Genomic DNA, 20,167 nt, shown 5'->3' on the forward strand with positions numbered 1-20,167 from the left:
TGCGACTCATGGACCAAAACCTTAGCACTTGGAAATGACTCCAGGGAAAGGCACAAACAGGATGTTGAATTGCCTGAGATTGTGTTTACAGTAGCAAAAGAATAGGGAATCAAAACAGAAATGTCGTGGAGGTTACAGAAAAATAAAGGTCTATTTCTTATACATTTGAAAGATTTTGTTGTTGCTTTTTAAAAAAGGAATCAAAAAAAAAGAGATCATCATCTAAACACTTAACATAAGAAATTCCAGCAGTTCTTCAGAAGAAACTGAAAATGCATCCAAAATCCCATTAAAATAGCACAACTTTAAGTTAACTTCTAAAACTGCAATATGGACGGCATTATCTGTTCCAATATTTCCAAGGTGGAGACCATCAATTCCTTCTTCACAGATTGGCTGCTCACAAGCACCACATGCCTAAATATCCCTCAAGAGCTAAGATAAAGATAACTAGCTCCAAAAGTTGCCCAGCACACAAGCAAGGACCTTGTGAAGCCAGGATCTCCAGGTAGTCCTACTCAAAGATTCCGCCTTCTTCTCCTCTCGCTGCATGGCGCAGGCCCCACTCTGCAAGCCCCCTGGGCCCTTTCCCTCCATCAGTCTCAGCTTCCTCCTGGCTGAAGCAGAGCTGGCTCTTGCTGGGAGGAAGTGGGTAAACAAAGGGCCACAGAATTCAGATTAGTGGTTTCTGGAAAAGATGCCCAACACCACTAATCATTAGAGAAATGCAGAGCAAAACCACAATGAGATGATATTTCATACCCATCAGGATGCCTGTTATTTACAAAAAATAAAAAGGATGAGGAGGAATAGGAATAGGGACCCTTGTACACTGTTGGTGCGAATGTAAAATGGTACAGCCAATGCAAAACCATGTGATCCAGCTATTCCATCTCTGGGTATATTCCCAAAAGAACTGAAAGTGGGGAGCTCAGTTATTTGTACACCCACGTTCATAGCTGCAGGTGGAAGCTCCCAAAATATTCACGGAGGAATGAATGGAAAAGGAAAATGTGATACCTGCATGCAATGCAGTTTATTCAGCCTTATCCAGGAAGGAAATCCTGACACAGCCTACCACATGGATGGACCTTGAAGACGTATGGTAAGTGAAATAAGCCAGCCACCGGCAAACACCGTATGACTCAATTTACATGAGGTCCCTAAGAGGAGACAAATTCATAGGGACAGAAAGTAGAATGGTGATTGTTCCGGCTGGAGGAGGGGAATCGTGAGTTACTGGGTAATGGGTAGGAAGTTTCTGTTTCCGAAGATGAAAAGGTTCTGGAAATGGATGCCGGTGACAGTTGCATAACCATGTGAATGCACTTAGTGCCACTGAACTGTGCGCCTAAAAATATTGGCCGAGCGCGGTGGCTCACGCCTGTAATGTAATCCCAGCACTTTGGGAGGCCGAGACGGGTGGATCACTAGGTCAGGAGTTCGAGACCAGCCTGGTCAGCATGGCGAAACCCCGTCTCTACTAAAAACACAAAAATTAGCTGGGCGTGGTGGCTGGCAGGCGCCTGTAATCCCAACTACTAGGGAGGCTGAGGCAGGAGAATCGCTCGAGCCCGGGAGGCGGAGGTTGCAATGAGCCAAGATCGCGGCGTTGCACTCCAGCAACAGGGCAAGACTCTGTTTCAAAAAAAAAAAAAAAATTCAGAAGTCAGGGAAAGGGAGAAGCCTTCAATGGCCATTTCAAACTGGAAGGTTTGAAAAATCTTAATTGTCACTCCCTCTATAAGGCTTTTTTGATGTCCCCTAAACCATGCATTCTCAACGGAGGCCATATCCCCCAAAATGGGGTGCGAATTGGTTCTTAGGAGGTGGCAAAAATCTTTATTCTTTTTATGTACGGAGCACAGATACACATACAGTATACACCGATACACAACCTATCTATGTTCGTTGCATTTTATGGGGTGAGAGGTGATGAGATGAAAAACTGTCTAAGGAGAAGGGACAGTAGCAGCAACCCAGAAAAAGGGTTAGGCCCCCGAAGTCTGGGGCCTAAGCGGACGTAACGCTCCATCCTTTCAACCTGTACAGCACGTGGTTCTTCCCTCCAAGCGTGTCGTATTCTGTCCGTGTGACCTACTCCCTTTGCCAGGTTCTCCCCTGGGTCCCCGGTTACCGGTGGCGCGCCCTGCCGGCCGGGTGCCCGCCGCAGAGCAGGCACAGCGCGCAGCCATTGCCGAGTCCGGGCCGGCTGCGGGCCACTGGCCGCTGCAGCCACGAGGGGCGCGCTTCGTCCCCAGAGAAGCCCGGGGTCACGCGGCCTCACCCGCCCCCTCCCTCGCGCCGGGGCTCGGCCTCTCCCCTCGCGATGGCCGCCGGGCACCTCGGCCGCTTCCGCCGCCTCCTCGGCGCGCCCCGCCGCTGCTCTGCCAGTGCTTGGGGTGGCGACGCCGAGGGTGGCGAAAGCGGCTGCCGGCTCCGCGGAAATCTGTACACACCGCGGCGAGGTCTGAGTAACTGGGTCTCTGTGGCGCAATCGGTTAGCGCGTTCGGCTGTTAACCGAAAGGTTGGTGGTTCGAGCCCACCCAGGGACGGCCAGTGCTTCTTTTCCCGAGACAACGTTTACGAGATGGTTCATTTTAAAACTGCAATAGTGAGATTTTTAATCGAATAGGAGCATGACGCTACAACGTGTCTAGGACAAGGACAGACAAATATCCTCTTAATGTGTGGTGCCCACTGGCTGGGCCCAAGGGAAAGGCTGTGTCTGCACTGCAAGCCATGGTTTGGCGATTTTATTCCTACCACTTATCCAAGGGAAACTTGCACGTGTGCTTCAGGAGACCTTCCCAACAATGCGCACAAAGGGCAGTCTTTGAAATAGCAAAACATCAACTCAATTGCTCATTGACCTGTGATTTTACAAATTCCATTGGTGACTCTCAGAAAAATCTGGCACCACCGAAAAGCAACTGTAGTTATTTCAGATTGCCTTCTTTGCTTCCAAAAGCATGAGCAGCCTTCCAGATGAAAACGTGTAGAGGAGTCATTTTAAAGCATATGGAAGCTTACCATCTTAAGAAACTATTTATTCAGTTAAGATCTGTTACAGCTTTTGGACAACGGATTTAAATCTAGGGGAAAATGTTAATGTTTACCTTAGATTGCTGACAGAATTAACCCTGAAATTAGACTCTAGCAGAAATTGTACGGATTCCTGTTACAAGCTCTTGAATGACATATTTTCATCTCTGCTCTAACAGAGGACACATATTTTTCAAGCAGAAGATTCACATAAGACTTTAAGTAAAGACAGAAACACACATAATATGGTCACATGATGATTTAATTTATTTCTAGTAAGATTCAGGTCTTATGGTAGGTGCTTTGTTTCTGGGATCTACTTACCTCCAACAGAACTTAGAGGCCTGGAAGAAAGAGTAGTTAACAGAGTCACTAGGTTGTCTTTAAGGGAATGCCTTGGCAACTGTTTGCTGATAGTTATCAATCAAATAATTGTTGATAACACAATACCCTCTGTTGTTTAGTTAGTAGCCCTGGAGAAGGAGACACAACGTTGTGCTTATGGTGGAATTCCAGGCAACAGAAAAAGTAGCTCTCAAAAATTTTCTTGGAGGCCGGAAGCGGTGGCTCACACCTGTAATCCCAGTACTTTGGGAGGCCGAGGTGGGTGGATCACCAGGTCAGGAGTTCAAGACCAGCCTGGCTAACATAGTGAAACCCTGCCTCTATTACAAATATAAAAATTAAACAGGCAGGCCGGGCGCAGTGACTCACACTTGTAATCCCAGCACTTTGGGAGGCCGAGGCCAGCAGGTCACGAGGTCAGAAGATCGAGACCATGCTGGCTAACATGGTGAAACCCCGTCTCTACTAGAAAATACAGGCAGTTGGACGGTCGTGGTGGTGGGTGCCTGCAGTCTCAGCTACTCAGGAGGCCAAGGCAGGAGAATGGCGTGAACTCAGGCAGAGCTTGCAGTGAGCTGAGATCGCGCCACTGCACTCCAGCCTGGGCGACAGAGTGAGACGCCATCTAAAAAAAAAAAAAAATTAACCAGGCATGGTGATGCACACCTGTAGTCCCAGCGGGAGGCTGAGGCAGGAGAATCACTTGAACTTGGGAGGTGGAGGTTGCAGTGAGCTGAGATCGTGCCGCTGCACTCCAGCCTGGATGACACAGCAAGGCTCTGTCTCAGAGAAAAAAAAAAACAGTTCCTAGGTAGGAATCTTTCTGATGCCCATCAGATTCCAAACGTCCTATCTACACTTCTGAGTAGGTTATAGTGGAAACAACACAATGAGGAGAAGTTAGGTCATAAGATAATGTATGTACTGTTCAAACCTAGTTTGACATTTCAAGATGCAGGGCATAATATTTGCTATCACTACAATTACAGGGACTTAGAAAACATGCCCTTCCACTTTGAAGCTGAATATATTTACCCTAGGTGACAAGCTCCTTGGGGGCAGAGATCATCTTCTGTTATAAATGATCATGTTTAGGCTCCAAGGGATTTCCTTCAGGATACATTTCAAATTCTTGAGCTTAGCAAAAGGACTTGTATGGTCCACACCCTAGTCTCCAACCATGTTCCTTTATGAAAGCTTCACACAGTTACATGCAGTTACCAAGGGTTCCCCGAATGACCCACGCAGGCTTACACGCCCCACTTAGATGCCTCTCCTTGCTCTGCCCTTCTCCACCTCTGCCCCACTTACCTGGGGGACATCCACTGAGGCATCACCTTCTCAGGGAACCTCCCCTGATGCCGCTTTGATCTGACGTAGACACCCCTTCTCCCAGCAGTCACCACAACCCCCGGAAATAGTGAGATGCTTGTCACCTGCACTGAGAGACGAACTCCTTGAGAGTAGGGACAGGTTCTTCATTCACAGTGCTTGCCCCTCTAGCACAGACCTGTCCCCTAGCACATGCTCAGTGCAGAGGCACTCTCTGCCTTCTCAGGGTATGGTTCACAGATGGACAACCAGATAAAAATGCATCTGATGGAGTGTCAGCAAGTCAGCCACAGAATCATGTTCACAGGCCGCAAAGTAAGCGGCCAACATAGACTGGGGCTGCGAGTCTTCAAGGAAGATTTGAAACAACCCTGAGAGATGTGGACAGGCAGGCGAGAGCCACTTAAGGCCAAGGAAAATTCAAGACAAAAGGAGAGTAGGGGGTAAGAAATGAACATAACCATGACATAGGACAAGTGTACTTCAAGAAGGTGCAGGGGAAATGTTCTTACCTCCTGGAAGGTCCTTGAATACCTAGGATGTGGCTTACTTTACCCCATAAAGGAAGGGAGTAACTTATTAGAGGTTTCTATTTCAGGGCAGAATGAAATATATTATTTTAGGTGATTGGTGTGGCAACAGTGTACGGGAAATAGTAGATCAGAGACTAGTTAGGAGGAAATTATATTTCCAAGGAGGTGCAACGAGGCTCTGGACTCCAGTGGGCCTGGAGAAGGCAGTGTGGGTGAAATTCAAGGGAAATTTGGGCAAGTCTTGGGGACTGCAGCAGGAGGGAAGTGTCTATGGTGATGCTCACATTTAGATCCTGGCTGACGCTACTAATAGGAATTCAAAATCTGAAAGGGTCTTAAAGAAACCTACGATACTACAAATTGTCCAAACTCTTAGCTTACCTTACATGTGGCTGATTCCCTACCATGGAGTTGCTCTGGAACCTAGAACCTAATTTCAGAAAGAATCTTTGGCTTTGAGGTGTTTTTTGTTTTGTTTTGTTTTTAATGGATAAAAAAGCATCTTTCATTGGTTTCTGTTTTTCAGTGAGATTTCATTTTAGGTTTAAGTTAAACTTCATTTATTGAAGTCAAATTGCCCAAGAGACTACCTTATGGGTACATGGAGCCCTGTGAAAATCCAAATGACAACCTAAAGACCCTCTCCCTAAAATATCCATATTCAGAGATGAGATTTTGTTCACAGTGTCCAAGAGTCACGGGCCCTCTAAAGCAGAGTTCTTGGCCCCCAGGTTTTGAAGACCTGGCTTTTACTTGATTTATTGGATTTACATTCTAACTACTGATAAAGGCCACAAAGCATGTCAAATCCGAAGTGTTTAGGTACAGAAAAATTGCTGAACTGGAGACTTTAAGGTAACACAAAAATTAAAAACCAGAATAGTTTAATGCTATTGAAAAGTCACAAAGAGAAACAAGTTTGATTTTTTTTTTTTTTTGGCTTAGTAATTAAGTAGGTCTATAAAATTAATAATAAAGGGGACAAAAAAAAAAACCTACCTTGAGGTTTTAACACTTTATGCTTTATTGTTACAATCTGGAATGACCAGCTGGGAAGGGCTTTAATATATTGATCCTTTCAGAGTCACTTCCACAGAGATTTATTCCATCAGCAGATACCAATTTGCATTTTTTTCCTTGTGAGTTACTTTAATGACACCCAGCAAATTGCCATATTTTAGTTACCTCTCACAGAAATGGAGCCATTTTTCACCATGCTTTTCTAGTAAAAGCAAAACAACAAAAATTACTGTCTGTCAAAGATGACAAACTAGTTATTCCCAAACAGGTATATCAAATGAACACTTCAAAATAAGGAGATTCTGAATTACCTTAACAATAAACTGAGCATATTATCATATGTGTGAATATGAGCATAATGATGGTTTATACTTAATTAAATGATATATTAGGTCTAATCATTGGAATTCACTATAATAAATATCACATAGGGCCAGGCACAGTGGCTCACACCTGTAATACCTGCACTTTGGGAGGCCAAGGCGGGCGGATTGCCTAAGCTCAGAAATTCAAGACCTGCCTGCGCAACACGGTGAAACCGTCTCTACTAAAATACAAAAAATTAGCCAGGCGTGGCAGCGTGTACCTGTAGTCCCAGCTACTCGGGAGGCTGAGGCAGAATTGCTTGAGCCCAAGAGGCGGAGGCTGCAGTGAGCCAAGATCGCGCCACTGCACTCCAGCCTGGGTGACAAAGGGAGACTCTGGCTCAAAATAAATACATAAATAATCACATAGGTGAAAATCTGCCATGGATAAGAGCCAATATAGAACTGAAGTTTAAAATATAGAATTTCTCTATTAATTACCAAGCACAGGGATTCTTTACACCACAAGCACCACAACCAATGGGACACCAGTTTACAACTGCAAACATTTTGCTATCCTGCTGAACAGGGCTGGTTTATATTGCCTTAGGGCCGAGGGGAACATTCACTCTCAAGTGAGTTGTGGAGACACTTGAACCTCCTCAGCATATTTAGATACTGTCAGCCTCCCAGCCCAGTAAAAAGGCTTGTGAGAAAGAGAAAGCTGGCAAGGAGGATACTTTACCGAGCTTTTACATGCTTGCACTACCTAAACAGGAAATGAGTGTTTGCTTTCAGATTTGAAGTATTCCATAGGGTTCCTTTTCTCCCTAGGAGCTCTGGCTTCTGTGTTAATCTACTGATTATTTTGAACTTCTCCAATACCAGATTTATCGTCACTGCAGTGCTTTGCTGTCCTGCAAATGTTAGTAAGTGCCTTTTCATGGATGTGCGGTACTTAGAAACATCCCAACGGGCTTTCAGCCACCCTTGCTTCTTCCGTGGTTCCCTGAGGGAACACTGGCTGGGGGAGTAGGGATGTGAACCTCTTGGTGTTTTTGAAAAGCTGTCAAAACAGCAGAATTCCAACACATCGAGTGTCATACTTTAATTGGCTTTTACTAGCGATACATGAGTTGGGCAGCATCCCATCTATAAATAGAAGGGTACTTCAATGAGCTGAGCAGAGGAGATAGTCATAGGCAGAAATAGACCAAAGAAAGCAGAAACCAAGAATAAAAGTAGATTGGTCATTTCAGAGTTTCTTTCCTTGTAGGATTAAAGCAGAAGAGCCTCATCATGCTGGCCCAGGTTGACCAGGCCTCTTCTAATTGGTTGCTGTGAATCTCACGCTTTTTTTGAAAAACCGACCTGTTTCAAAGTTCAATTTGAGTACATAGCACCTAGGACAAGTGAAGCCACTCAGGTTTCGTCTGTTCTTTGGGCCTAGGGCAGGAGCAAACTAATGGTCTCTTTAAATTTTACTCAATATAGCTAAAACAGACAGAGAAACAGTGCCAGATATGTTCACTGCGCAGGCCTGTTCAGAGTCCACGAACCATGGGTGACTCTTTACACGTGGCAGGGATGCCCAAACAGGCATTGCCTCTGAAAACAGCTCAGAATTTAGTCGTTAGTTTACTGTAACTTTGGGATACTTTCTGTAATCCACCAGATTGGTTCCGCCTCTTCTACCATGAACTCCCAGAGCATCCTCTTCCTCCAATGCCATAACGCATGTCTTTTGGCCCTATGGCCTCTGACTATAGTCTTTTGGATTACAGCCTCTGACTCTAAGCTTGAAGAGGCTGTTCCATTTTGTGTTGATTTCTTCTATAGTATCCAGCAAAACTCTATGATCAATTGTATCTTTTACTTTTCTTACTCTTTTCCTGACAGTGCATGACCGTGATATGTTAGGTGGATGAAAGTTTGGGTAAAACTTAATAGACCTTCCTCCTGGCCTTTTTTCTTCTGAAAAATTGTTATTGAATCATTGTATTTACACTTTTAATTTGGCATTCAATAATAGATCACTGAAAAATTTTCCCTGATAATTTCAACGTACTATGGGAATTAAATGCAATAACAAATAACATTTGTTAGCTGGGTGTGCTGGGTCACACTTGTAATCCCAGCACTTTGAGAGGCCAAGGCGGGCAGATTGCTTGAGCCCAGGAGTTCGAGACCAGCCTTGGCAACATAATGAATTTCAGTATTTACCAAAAACACAAAAATTAGCCAGTTTCATAACCTGGTCTCAAAATAAATACATCAGTAGAAGAAATGTTTTTAAATTTAAAAAAGTTATTAAACGTAGTATGAAAGATATGTGAATGGTGTATTCTAAATGGTTAAAGAATAGTGAAGGTTGTTCAATAACTATTTGAACAATAAGTTTACTATTTGGGGAAAAAATAGTACAAAATAGAAACTTCAATGTTACACATCAAAATACATTACAAATAATTAAAGATTCATACACCAAAAGAGAAAGCAAAGGAAAAAAAAGAAACGTAGTTTCATTGGAAGATACATATTTTTTGTGGTGGAAACAATCTTGCTAAAAAACATGATGCCAGAAGGAAAAGAATGTAAAATAATATTAACCTTCTACATGTTGAAACATTAAAAATGATGATCAAGCATAAACCAAAATTGCCAAATGACAGAGAAGATTTATTATCATTACACCTAGAGCTGGCATAAATGAGATCCCATTTCAAGGACCCCAAGTCTGAAGGTAGGCCCACAGAGCTTCTCACACTTCTTGTTCAGACACACCCTGCGCCCAGTCTCTTTCTTCAAAAGATTCCTTGCCTTGCCTTTTAAACTGCCCAGGAGGCCAATCCCAAGAGAGATACAACAATGAGAACTCAGCCTCCCCCGCCTGGGTGTGGTGGCTCACGCCCATCGTCCCAGCACTTTGAGAGGCAGGTGAATCCCAAAAACCCTCTCCCGAGGAGACCCGTCATAAGCTGCACTCTTTTCTTTGTTGTTGTTGTTGTTTTTGAGACAGGGTCTCACTCTGTCACCCAGGCTGGAGTGCAGTGGCACGATCTCAGCTCACTGCCACCTCCGCCTCCCAGGTTCAAGTGATTCTCTTGCCTCAGCCTCCCGAGTAGCTGGGACTACAGGCATGCGCCACCACACCCGGTTGATTTTTGCATTTTTCGTAGCGATGGGGTTTCGCCATGTTGGTCAGACTGGTCTCCAACTCCTGGCTTCAAGCAATCCGCCTGCCTTGGCCTCCCAAAGTGCTGAGACTACAGGCATGAGCCACTGCACCTGGCCTAAGCTGCACTCTTGTTGATCTCTGTCACCTTGTGAAGACTGAACCTCCCAGAAATTGAAGCCTAGACCTAACCTCGCCCCCTGACCCTCCCATGGTGCCTTTTGGAATGTGTGGTCTGTCCTTAATCCCACTGTCCCAGATATTTTCTGCCAACAGTTCCTTCCCTGCCCTCGTGCTAAGTGGAACCTGAATATTCGCTGAATGTCCCTCTACAGCCCTGGCCAGTGGTGACTGTCTTATCTCTCACATTCCATGTACTGTTGGGCCTGGAGATCAGAGAGGCTCTTCCCTGTCGCCATTTCAGCCACTCCCTCCCCTGCCCTCTCAACCCTCCAGTGGCTCTGAAGCACTTTGGACTGAACCCCTGCCCTGCTCCTTTGGCTGTCATCTGCTGTTTTCATGGCATTCTGCCTGTCCTTGAGGGTTTTTGCTCTGGTTCACTGTATATTTCTGCCAGGGCCACTGCTGCCATTTAGATGACTTTGCCTTGTACAGACATAATCCATGTGCCATCCCGACCTCTTGGTGCCTCTTTCTCCTCATTTTCCATAAATTCTTGCCAACTGTGGCCCTGCAGTTTCCTTGTCGTACTTCCGACTTTGTCATCACCTGTAACCTTGCTATCTCTGGAAGTTTAATTTCAAGCACACTACTTTCTAGCCAGCTTACTTCCTCCAAAGGTGCCTCTCTGCCATTCTTTGAACCTTGCTCCAATCCACTGAGTTCTGCCACCACTCGGCAGACAGCCACTTCCCATGTTCCTTACTTATCCATCCCTACAATCATTACCCTTGCAGGAAGCTTTAATTCCTTTTCTCCTCTATCTCCTTGTCCCATTTGCCTGACAATTTCTCAACGCTGGCTGAAACGAACTTCACACTTACTCTCTCTCTCCTGTACCTGAGCAGTTAAATACCACTGGAGAAAAATAAACCACCATCTTAGCTGGTCTCCATTAAATTGATGACCATAAACTTCCCATGGACTCTCTGCACAGCTTAGCAAGCCCACTGCATGTCCCTATTCAATTAGCTCTCCATTCTGAGACCAGTGTTTCATACCTGTCTTCCTCCATGTTCAACTCCTCCTCCCCTCATACCCTCAGCTGATGATCCATTTATTTCCCTAATAATCAGAAGATACCTTTCTCATTCTTTTATCAGCAAATCTCCTAGCATCTGAGCCTAAGTACTTTGTCTTTCCTATTATAAAATAATTTTTCTAGCTCTTAGGGTCACACCACCTCCTCTTAGACACTGGATCCCATCCATGGAGAAGTTTGCTCCCACAAGTGCCCCTTCTCTCACCTACAACATTCATGCATCAGCCTCTCCCATCTTCAGAACAGTAACAAAAACCTTGACCTCACATTGCCCCAGGAGGCACCAGAAAATGTTTCAAGAGTGAATCCATAGCTCTACTTTCTCACCATCCCTTCTCTTGAACCCACTCACACTTGTTCATGTGAAACCGTTCATGTGGAGTTAGCGGGGACTTCCCTATTGCCAGAGCCAGTGGCCAATTCTCAGTCCTCCTATTACTCTTCTTCAGCAGCATCTGGCAGATAATCATCCCTTCCATTAAAAAAAGGAAAAGAAAAGCATTCTTCCTTGTATTTTCAGGGCACCACACTCCTATTGAATGAAGCTAGGCAGGCAACCGTGTGACTAAAGGAAAAACATTCCACAAGAGCAGAAGTCAGGAGGAGCAGGTGTGCTTGGCCTTTGCCTTGGTCTGCTTGGGCTGCTATCACAAAATATCTCAGACTGGGTAATTTATAAATTTAGGCTGGGCATGGTGGCTCATGCCTATAATCCGAGCACTTTGGGAGGCCAAGGTGGGCAGATCACTTAAGGTCAGGAGTTTGAGACCAGCCTGGCCAACATGGCAAAACCCCGTCTCTACAAAAAATTCAGAAATTAGTCGGGCGTGGTGTTGTACGCCTGTAGTCCCAACCACTTGGGAGGCTTAGGCACCAGAATTGCTTGAATCATGAAGTGGAGGTTGCAGTGAGCCGAGATCATGCCATTGCACTCCAGCCTGGATGACAGAGCAAGACTCTATCTCAAAAAAATATATATATATACACACACACACATATATATACATATGTGTATATATATACACATATACACACACACACATATATATGTTGCTCACAGTTCTATAAACCAGGAAGTCCAAGATCAAGGCACCATTTTTGTTCTCCAGAGCTGTTTTAAGTCCCTAATGACCCCATCCTATACCATGATCCACGCATTCCTAATTCCCAAATGGCTATCTCCAATGTGTCCCTCTCCGCTGACCTCTAGTGTTGCAGATCTATCTTCCTATTAAATCATCTCCACTTGGAAGTCGAATAGGAATCTCACACTTAACACACTCCAAATGGGATTATCTTATCCCCTTTAAATTCTCCTTCCCAAATCTGACCCATCTCAGGAAATAGCACATTTGCTCAGTCAATAAAACCTGGAATTCATTTTGACTCTTCTACCTCACAGAAAATGCACACATCGTGTTGGCTCTACTTTTGAAATGCAACAATGATCCAACTACTGTTGAACACCTCCAGTTACCACCCTAAACTCCAAGGACATTGTAAGAGACTAGGACTCCTATTCAGACCATCTGCAGACAGTCTCCCCATTTCAGTGATCCTTTTAAAACCCAGACCAGACCGTGTTACCCTCTTGCATGAAACTTTCCTGAGGTTATTCTTCTCAGCTTAGACAAAGTCCTCACTATGGCCTACAAAGCCATATAAGATCTGGTGTCTGCCAGCCTCTTTACTCATGTCCTAACTCTCCCTCCCTGATCACTCTGCTCAACCACACTGGCCTCTTCCTTGTCCTCAGTCATGCTGCTGTGGTCTCAATGTTTGTGTTCCCCCAAAATTAGTGAAGTCTAAATCCCCAATCCAACAGTACTAAGAGATGGGGCCATTGGAGAGACGGTTACATTAAGAGCTCTGTGCCCCTCTTATGCCATGTGAGGACACAGTGAGTGGAACCAGCCAGGAAGCAGAGCAGCTTTCACCAGAATGTGCTGACACCTTGATCTTGGACTTCCCAGCTTCCAGAACTGTAAGCAATACACTTCTATTATTTATACATTTTTACCCAGTCTAAGGTATTTTGTTATAGCAGCCCAACCAGACCAGACACATGCCTAACACTCTTCATGACTTTTGCTCTCCTGGAACACTATTCCTGCAATCACATGGTGAACTCCGTAACTTTATTGAAGCCTCTTCTCAAACGTCACCCACCTCCAAGAAACCTTCCAAGTCTACCTAGTCTAAAATACTTCTCCCTCTCATCCACTCCTCTTCTCTATAGTATTTAGTGCCATCTGACATAAAAGAATCAGTCCTCGTTACTCACAGATTCCATATTTGTGAATTCATTTACTTGCTAAAATTAATTTGTAACCCTAAAAATCAGTGCTTTCAGTGCTTCTTGTGGTCATTTGTGGACATGCATGCACAGAACAGAGAAAAATTTGAGTCACATGACATGCACATTTCCACCTGAGGTCAAACAAGTCAATACTCCACCTTCCTCTTTCAGTTCACACTGTAAACAAGTGTATTTTGCGGGGGAGGGGGGTGGCTATTTAGTGTTTTTTGGTATTGCATTTTTTGTGTGTGTGTGCTTTTTGATTTCACTGTTTAAAATGTCCTCAAGTGCAGTGCTGAAGTGCCGTTTAGTGTTCCTAAGCACAGGAGGCTATGATGTGCCTTATGGAGAACATCATGTGTTAGATAAGCTTTGTTCAGGCTGAGTTACAGTGCTGTTGGCCATGTTCATGTAAAGAACCATAGAGATCAAGTAACATGTCTTTAAACAGAAACAAAAAAGCTTATATAGTGATTGTTTGACAAAAATGTCATGACCACAGGGCAGCAGGAACCTGTTTCTCCCGGGAACAGTATTTCAGTTTATGCTAATTCAGTGTTCAAGGCGACTTTATTGACCGTAACTACTAAAAACGACACAAGTCAACTGTATCTCCTATTACCATCTAACGTTATATATTGATCTCCATCTTTGGAAGGCAAACTCAAAAGGAGCAAGGATTCCTTCTAGTGTACTGCCTTATCTCAGGTTTATAACAGTGCTTGGTCCTTAGCAGTAATTCAGAAATATTTGTTGAAAAGATAATTAGTATAAGCAAAGGATGGGCAATTCTTAAACTCTCCCCTACACCCCCCCCCAAAAAAAAAAAAAACTCAAGTGGACAATAGTTACAGAAAATGTTCAGGTTCACTGGTAATCATGGAGCAGCCAGGGTTGGTTCCCCTCTCCTCTCAATACTACTACCTAGTGTTGGCGAGGGCCCAGGGAAGTCAGTCATGCAATCATCAAAAAACCTTAAATGTGCATTTCCTTTGACCAAGCAACTCCACTCCTGGAAAACAAAACTTGGATCCATGCAAAAATTTATCAACAAGGATACCTGCTGCAATGAACAATGGCAAGACAGTATAAATCACCTCAGAATTGTAAAACATTAGTGAAACAATGATTATCCATAAAAACAGATACGATAGGATCTCACTTTTATTTAAAGTCTATATGCATAAAATAGGAAAATGTTTCTTGTCACTATCACTAAGTATTAAAATGCATGGTCAAACATCTTTTTTTTTTTTTTGTATTTTCCTAGTTTTTCCTTGACAATATGCACTACTTTTGTCAGAAAAAAAAAAGTAAAACAACACAAAAGCTTAGGAGTAAATTTGACAAATAAATTATGAAGTATTGAGTCCCTAGCAAATAATTTTACCGCAAGGACACTGGCTGCCAGCCTTAAACCTCAGTAAGTACTGCTGTTAACTCAAATCTCTAGGGCAGTGGTGCTGTTTGGGCATCCTACTTTAAATGAAGCTTGAGGAGTGGAACATATATTGGTAAGCTCAGCACTCAAATGCTATGGTAGCCACTCTACTCAATCTCAGCTCCACAACTGAATAAGTATAGTCTCCTTATCTGTAAGATGTAATAAAAGTATGTCACTCACAAGAATGTTGAGGTCTAAATGAAATAACATCTAACAACCAACATATAACAAGCCTTATAAGCACTGGTTATTATTGTCTCCCAAAATAGAACTGTTAGATGGTGTCCCACTTTGGTTACAGAAGTAAATGTCTTGGGAAGAAAGATGGTATTTGTGATAACATGTAAACTTTTTGTACATCATCACAAAAATAGGTAACTTTTTTGTTATTATACATTTATTGATCACTTAACACTACTAAAGTTCAAGTAATAAGGTTTCCTGCCCTCCTCTGTATGAAGAGATAAAGGAGATAAGTGATATAGGGAAAGTTTACATTCCACAGCACTCTACGGGTGTAACTAACAGGTGTAGGCTCTTATAGAAGGCCACACAACCATAAGGAAAACTCATACATTCATATACCGTATACAACTTAAATTTGCATAAACTCTTGAATTAATGATGGTGGCAGGTGCTCCAGCCAGCCTATCATTCCAGCTGCAGCAGCCAGGCATGGCTGGTGCTGCCTGTTCCCTGGAGCAGGCAGGATGCCCGCCCTCCTGGGTGCGGTTGCAGACTCGGGCATCCCTGCACTTCTGGGAGCCTGCTTTTGCAGGTTGGGAAGTGCGTGTCCCCGCTGCTTGGCTTCTCCCTGCTGTTGGCAGCAGCTCCTGGATCAAAGCAATGGGGGAAACCTAGAAGTCACGAACAGGGAGGGCCTGAGGGCTGGGGACCAGGCTGCCAGTCCCACCTATAGGAGTGGGAACTGGTGCCCTTTCCAGACTCATCTGTGGCCACCCATGGGCCAGTCAGTATGTACTTCCTACCCTCGGAGGCCCATAAAAAGCCCTGCGCTCAGCCAGAGCTGAGCAGAGGGTGGGATGACCAGCAACAGGGAGGACATACCCTCTCTGCTAAGAGCTTCAGAGACCTGCAGAGACAGCAGAACCACCTGCCTATGGAGAGAAGCTATCCTTTCCATGGCCTCCTCTCTCCTGACAGCAGCAGACCTCTGGACAACCTGCCTGTGAACACAAGCTACCTTTCCCGGGGCTTTTTCTCTGCTGAGAGCTGAGAAGAGTTATTCTCTCCAGGGCCTTTTCTCTGCTAAGAGCTGAACACTTGAGGGATGACTCGCCTGCCTGCAGAGGGGAGCTACCCACTGTGAGTCCCCTTCTGAGCTGTTCCAACACTAAATAAAGCTCCTCTTCATCTACTTCACCCTTCGTCTGCATACCTGGATGCAGGACAAGAACTCGGGCACCGCGGGCAAAGGTGCCAACCAGCAACAGGTTTCCAGAGGAAGAACCACCACCCCAAAGATCACTCATAACATGAACATAACCAAAACTTCAAATCTAAAAGTTTAATGCATCCAACTGTACAAACTGTCAGAAACTGATGCCACTTTTCACCTTTAACATTTTGAAATTCTCATACTCTCAACAAGAACAAAATAAAACCAAAAAGGAGAACATATTAAATGATTTTAATTTGTAAGACAGATTACATGCTTCATGGGCAGAACCAAAGGTCAAACCTTGCATTTTGTTCATCGTTATTACACAAGTAATTACACAAGTCCAGTGTATAAACACTACCTGAACACACAGTAAGTTCTTCTAAGAATAAATATTATATGAAAAAAAGTTAACAAGCATTAATTCAATAATTCTCAAACAGATATTCATCAAAATGAGGTAGGTCTAATGTGTCATTTGCTAAAGGATTTAATGCTGAGGAGGAAAAAAACTCATCGAAAATATCAGTCTTCATGGGACTCTCCAAGTTTAATGTTCTAACGCAGGCATTATGTGTCAGAGAGTCTGGCTGAACTTCACATGGATTTTTCTTGGTGGGGCTACAATAATTATGGTCCTGTCTCAGATGTGTGTTCTGGGAAACATCATTTAATTCACTTGGTACTGGTGGTGGGATATGACCATCTCCCATTCCCAAATACCTAAAGTCACCTTCCCCATTTTCTGACAGCTCTGTTGGAACAGTTGTAGGAGACAATAATTCTGCTAAAATTTCTTCATGAGTTTGACTACCGTACAGGGAAACACCAGCAACACTGGTGCATGCAGACTCACTGGCAGTATCAACTGGATATGGTAGCTCATTTAACAAGTCCTCTATTGATTCACAATCATTTGGAGACCCACCCTGGGGCACCTGTTCTAGATTTTCACTTGGAACTGTTCTGCTTTGCGGGGAAGACATAAGAGCAGCTAATTTCTTCTTTTCTGCCTTTAGCTTTTTACGAAGTTTTAGACGGAGTTTATGAATCTGACCTTCCACCAAATCTTCATGGTTTGCTGGAGAAAGACTATTTCCTTGAGAACTGTGGTTGAGTTGAGCTCCACACGAGGTGCTTCCAGACTTTTCCAAAACTTCTGAAGCAGCATGAGCATGTGGGTGGGCAGCTGTGCCATTAGACGATGGAGGGCCTGGTGGTGGCTTACTGATGGGAGGAGGCTTACTTGCACTCCCATGCGCTTTCTTGGATACGTGGCGGGCCTTCTGGTTTATACCTTTAGTTTTAAAGCCACCAAAATTATTTACCCCTTTAACTGAAGGTTGTAAATCAGTTATAGTGTTTCTATTATGAGCTGAAACACAGAGTGGCATAAAAGAAGCACCCCTGCTTATTAAGCCTTTAACCCAACTTCCCACAAATGGCTTCTTCTGATTTTCTTTCAGAGACTGATTCTGTAATGACTTAGATGTTGTGGTTTGAGAATCTGCTATAGTTTCTTTTTTCTTCAAATTAGATACCTGAGATGTGACATGTTCTGGTTTTAATTGTTCAGTTTTTGGTGTCAGGAATTGTTGTAACTGAGCGTCCTTCTCAATTTCTACTGACTTCACTCCCTGTATAAGACCAGCAGCATCAGTATTATTCACAGATTTGGTATTTACAGTATCTTTTGTATTCAGCTGTACTGACTGCATGTTTGTATTTACAACTTGGGATGGAAAACTTATGTCCACAAATTGGTCTGGGATAAGCTTTCCATGACATGGAGCTGATACTGAAGAAGCCATTAGTGATTCCTGTGATTGCAAAGTATTTGTTTCGAGAATCCCTGTATTTTCTGCTACAGGTTTACTTTCTAACAGGAAAGCTTCAGAATTTAACTGTGAAACTGAGGTTGTTTTCTGGATAGTTTCTTCAAGTGTCAAAGGTAAAATATTATTGTCAACCAAACCTTTAGGACCTGAAAGTAAACAATCTCCATGAGTTACAACTGTGTCCTGTGAAAAAGTATGAGGGGCAACTGATGTATCTTTAGGGTGAGTTACGGGGGCTGTTTCAGCTGAGGCAGCATCACCCACAGAACACGATGTTGAAGATACTGGTTTCTCATTACCGAGGGCGTGTTGGTCATTAGTCTTTTTAAGTGGAAGGCAGGCAGCTTCTTTATCTGTCACTTGGGATGTTTTTCTTTCCCAGATAACAATATGTATCTCTGAAGCAGGAACTTCAAATTTCTTGTGCCTTTCAGAACATGGGCCTTTTAAGTCATCACATTCCAGCCAACTTCCTGGAGGATGGGAAAGAAGTGAAGGTTAGATATCCAAAAACCACCATCCTAGGTTAACTTTCTTCTAGCCTTTTCAACTGTTGTATCACTGAATACCCACCAAAGGAGAAGACTCTAAAACATGGTCTTGACCTTGTCACCATCATCTGCCATGTTAAAGTCCTTAGAGTATATTTAACTTTTGGAACTTAGAATTTCACCTAATTTGTCCAATAACATCAGTAAACAGAATGTTTCATATATATAAATTTTCAGGATAAATGAAGCTTGTTACCTGAAGGATCAATATTCATTTTAATTCTTATTTTGGAGCTTCCATTTTCACATTTGTCAAGAGAGAATGAGATGATGGATGACAAGGGAAGAGTTTAAAAACTAGGAGTAGGATGCACTGCCAAATATTGAAATATTAATACAAAACTTGGGAAAAGTCCATTACTTATAGCAGTGTGGTCGCTGGCAGTTATTTTTGCCTGCACAATTTCAGTGGTGCAGTAGGGACAGGGGTCCTTATGTAGTCAACTAAAGCATGAATGAGGAGTAAGAAGGTAACCATTCCTTTAAAAAAAAAAAAAAAAAAAAAGGACATCCATTAGGATGGATATTATTAAATAAAAACAACAACAACAAAAAAAACAGAAAATAGCAAATGTTGGCAAGGATGTGAAGAAACTGGAATCCTTGTGTAATGGTGGTGGGGATGTAAAATGGTACAACTGCTGTGGAAACAGTCTGGCAAAAGTTAAACACAGAATTACCATTAAGACCCTGCAATTCCTCTTGTAGGTAGATACCAAAAAGAACGAAAAGCAGGGATTTTCAATTCCTTGTCCAGCAATGTTCAGAGCAGCATTATTCACAATAAGTCAAATGTCCGTAACAGATAAATGAATAACACATAAAATACTATTCAGCCTTAGAAAGGAATGACATTCTGCTCCATGCCACAATACAAATGAATCTTGAAAATATTCTGAGTATAATAAGCCAGACACAAAAGGACAAATAACATATGATTCCACTTCTATGAGGTATCTAGAAGAGACACATTCACAGAGACAGAAAGTAGAATAGTGGTTACCAGGGGTTTGGGGTGGGAGGATGCGGCGTTATTGTGTAATGAGTAGTTTCTGTTTGGGTTGATGAAAGAGTCCTGATGGTGATGGTGGCTGCACAGCATTGTGGTTGCACACAATGTATTCAACGCCAATGAACTGTATACTTACAAATATTAAAATGGTAAATTTTATGTTACATATATTTTACCACTACAACAAAAAAATACAAAAAGTACGGCTGAGAAGTAAAGGCAGGCGGCGAGGTGCTAACAGGTGGTGTGGGATAAGGGAAGGTATATTTCTTTACAGTTTACTTACTACCACATGATAATTTGGGAAAAGCTAACCACAGGCTTGGATGAGTGACAACTTTTAATAATCAACAAATATCTGTACTTTCATTAGAAACTTATCAAAACAATCCACACTTCCACTGTATGTATCAATATCTACACGTCTATGAAACAGAAATAGATACAAGAAGTGTAATGTCATGGCAATTGTGGCACAGCAAATACGCAGCTTACTCTGTTTCTATGAAACCAAATGTGATAAATTAATAAATTGTGATGTCAAACACCATCGTACTTACTACAAAACATTTCCTATTCCCTGGATTACAACAGTGCGCACCCAAAGTACTATATTTTTTCTAAGGAGTATATTCTTTTAGAA

At 43.1% G+C, this 20,167-nt stretch overlaps 1 protein-coding gene and 1 non-coding gene across 3 annotated transcripts in view; one reads left to right on the top strand and one right to left on the bottom strand.

Moving 5' to 3' along the window:
- Positions 1–2,482: 2,482 nt before the first annotated feature.
- On the top strand, positions 2,483–2,556 carry TRNAN-GUU. Its single transcript has one exon. It is a non-coding gene; the product is annotated as a tRNA-Asn (tRNA).
- A 13,800-nt stretch (positions 2,557–16,356) lies between these two features.
- The window catches only part of USPL1 (ubiquitin specific peptidase like 1), a 45,782-nt gene continuing 41,971 nt past the window's right edge, over positions 16,357–20,167 (bottom strand). For both annotated transcript variants that reach the window (XM_033236068.1, XM_033236077.1), the window contains one exon: positions 16,357–18,434. In XM_033236068.1, coding sequence (XP_033091959.1) covers positions 16,549–18,434 — 1,886 coding nt within the window. In that variant the 3' untranslated portion in view covers positions 16,357–16,548. The remainder of the gene's footprint in view (positions 18,435–20,167) is intronic.

This window comes from Trachypithecus francoisi, unplaced genomic scaffold, assembly GCF_009764315.1.
Source record: "Trachypithecus francoisi isolate TF-2019V2 unplaced genomic scaffold, Tfra_2.0 Contig01461, whole genome shotgun sequence".
Taxonomy (NCBI): Eukaryota; Metazoa; Chordata; class Mammalia; order Primates; family Cercopithecidae; genus Trachypithecus; species Trachypithecus francoisi.